This window comes from Helobdella robusta (assembly GCF_000326865.2).
Source record: "Helobdella robusta unplaced genomic scaffold HELROscaffold_71, whole genome shotgun sequence".
Taxonomy (NCBI): Eukaryota; Metazoa; Annelida; class Clitellata; order Rhynchobdellida; family Glossiphoniidae; genus Helobdella; species Helobdella robusta.
Genome location: NW_008705401.1, coordinates 173842 through 176346, shown reverse-complemented (window position 1 = coordinate 176346; position 2505 = coordinate 173842). Strand labels below are relative to the sequence as shown.

The following is a 2505-nucleotide window of genomic DNA, read 5'->3' as shown; positions in this document are numbered from 1 at the left end:
ATCAATATCAACAATCATAACAACATCAACAATCATAACAACAATAGCAAGATTCAAAACAACGTAGATTACAACAATGACAACAGTAACAACGACTGTCATAACAACAATCATGACAACATTAACCACATCAACAACAGCAACAACAATAACAACAATCTTATCAACACTAACAACATCAACGATCGCAACACCAACAACAACATTAACAATAACAACAATCATAACAACAACAATAATCACAACAACAACAACAATTGTAACATTAACAACAACAATCATAACAATAATAACAATCTTAACAACGACAGTAACAACAATTCAAATATTAACAACAACAATAATAATAATAATAATAATAATAATAATAATAATATAGGTAATCGCAATAATGGTGATGGTGACATTTACAATAATAACATTAATAACAATAAACACAAACACAACAGCAATACAAATAATAAAAACAACAACAACGACAATAATAATAGTAATAATAATGATAATAATAATAATAATAATGATAATGATAATGACGATAGAAACATAAACAAAAACAACGATGAAAAAATAACAACACCAGCAACAACACCAACAACAACATTTAAAAAAACATTAACTACACCAACAGCACCACCAACAACACCAACAACAACAACAAAACATTCACAAACAAAATCATCATCAACACCGACATCAGTAGCACCATCAGCATCAGCCCGGAATACAACACCGAGCAAAACAAACCAACCAAATACTAAACCATCATCGTCATCATCGGCAGCAGCGACAACTACCACTATTACAACTGCTGCCACTACAACTGCTGCCACTACAACTGCTGCCACTACTACTGATGCCACTACTGCTGCTACTACTACTACTACTGATACACCATCAACGCAACAACAACGACCAACAACAGCAGCGGCAAAAATCCAACAACGACAAACAGCAGCAACGGCAGCTACTTCAGCAGCTGCAACTAGGTCGTCAGAAATTTCCGCGCGGTCAGATGAGGAAAGCTTCGGTCGGCGAATTGTCTCGTCTACTTATTTGGTACGATCATTATCATTACTTTCGTTGTCGTCATCATCATCATCATCATCTTCGTCATCCATTGCCACTACTGCCACTGCTACTACCACAACTCCTACTACTACTACCACTACTACTATTACTACCACTATACCACTACTACTACTACCACCACTACTACTACTACTACTACTACTACTACTACTACCACTACTTCTACTACTACTACTTCTCCTGCTATTACCATTACCACTACTACTACTACCACTACTACTCCTACTATTACTACCACTATACCACTACTACTACTACCACTACTACTACTACTACTATTACTACTACCACTACTTCTACTACTACTACTTCTTCTGCTATTACCACTACCACTACTACCACTACTACTACTACTCCTACTACTACTACTACCCCTACGACCACTACTCCTACTACTACTACCACTACTACCACTGCTACTACTACTACTACTACTACGAGTACTAGTACTACTACTACTAGTACTACTACTACTACTACTACTACTAATACTACTACTACAGAGAAAGATCACATCGCTACCTCGTCTATCAGTTTCGAGAGAAAGAGGCTTGAGGATACCAGAGATATCCGTCAGCTACCACACACTGCCGCTCTGTGTGAGGATCGCTGAGATACTGAGGGAGGTGAGAGGAAGGAAAGATGATGATGATGATTGCGAGGTGGTGGTGATGATGATTGTGAGATAGTGGTGGTGATGATGATTGTGAGATAGTGGTGATGATGGTGATGATTGCGAGGTGGTGGTGATGATGATTGTGAGATAGTGGTGGTGGTGGTAGTGATGATGATTGCGAGGTGATGATTGCTATGTGGTGATGATGGTGATGATTGCGAGGTGGTGGTGATGATGATGATGGCGAGATGCTGGTGGTGGTGATGATTGCGAGATGGTGATGGTTTTGTTTTCATAATGATAAAAACTATGAATGATGATAAAACGTTATTAATGCGATACGTAGTAGTAGTAGTAGCAGCAGCAGCAGCAGCAGCAGTAGTAGTAGTAGTAGTAGTAGAAGTAGTAGTAGAAGTAGTGTTTGAGTAGTAGTATATTGGTCTTTGGTGTAATTATTTATAAATCTAACTATATGGAGTAGCCTAATTGTAATAATTTATGCTGCTAATTAGTATTCATGAATTCTATTTTTAGACTGGGGCCTACGTCATATGCATATGCATCACGTTCATTATAACGTTATCCGTCTTTCCCGCCATTATTTCATCCATTCAGTCCACTACAGATGGCTCAAAATGGTCGAGTTAGTAATGATGATGAGGATGATGATGATGATGATGATGTTGGTATTGGTGTGATGATGATGATGATGTTGGTATTGGTGTGATGATGATGATGATGTTGGTATTGGTGTGATGATGATGATGATGTTGTGATGTTGATGATAATGATCTGAT

At 37.7% G+C, this 2505-nt stretch overlaps 1 protein-coding gene across 1 annotated transcript in view; it reads left to right on the top strand.

Annotated features, from left to right (window-relative positions):
- Window positions 1-2505, top strand: part of HELRODRAFT_194237 (hypothetical protein) — a gene marked incomplete at both ends in the record, with an annotated part of 18496 nt that overhangs the window by 12562 nt on the left and 3429 nt on the right. The window contains 4 exons of the mRNA XM_009031237.1: window positions 68-379; window positions 926-1059; window positions 1596-1718; window positions 2243-2351. Coding sequence (XP_009029485.1) covers window positions 68-379; window positions 926-1059; window positions 1596-1718; window positions 2243-2351 — 678 coding nt within the window. The remainder of the gene's footprint in view (window positions 1-67; window positions 380-925; window positions 1060-1595; window positions 1719-2242; window positions 2352-2505) is intronic.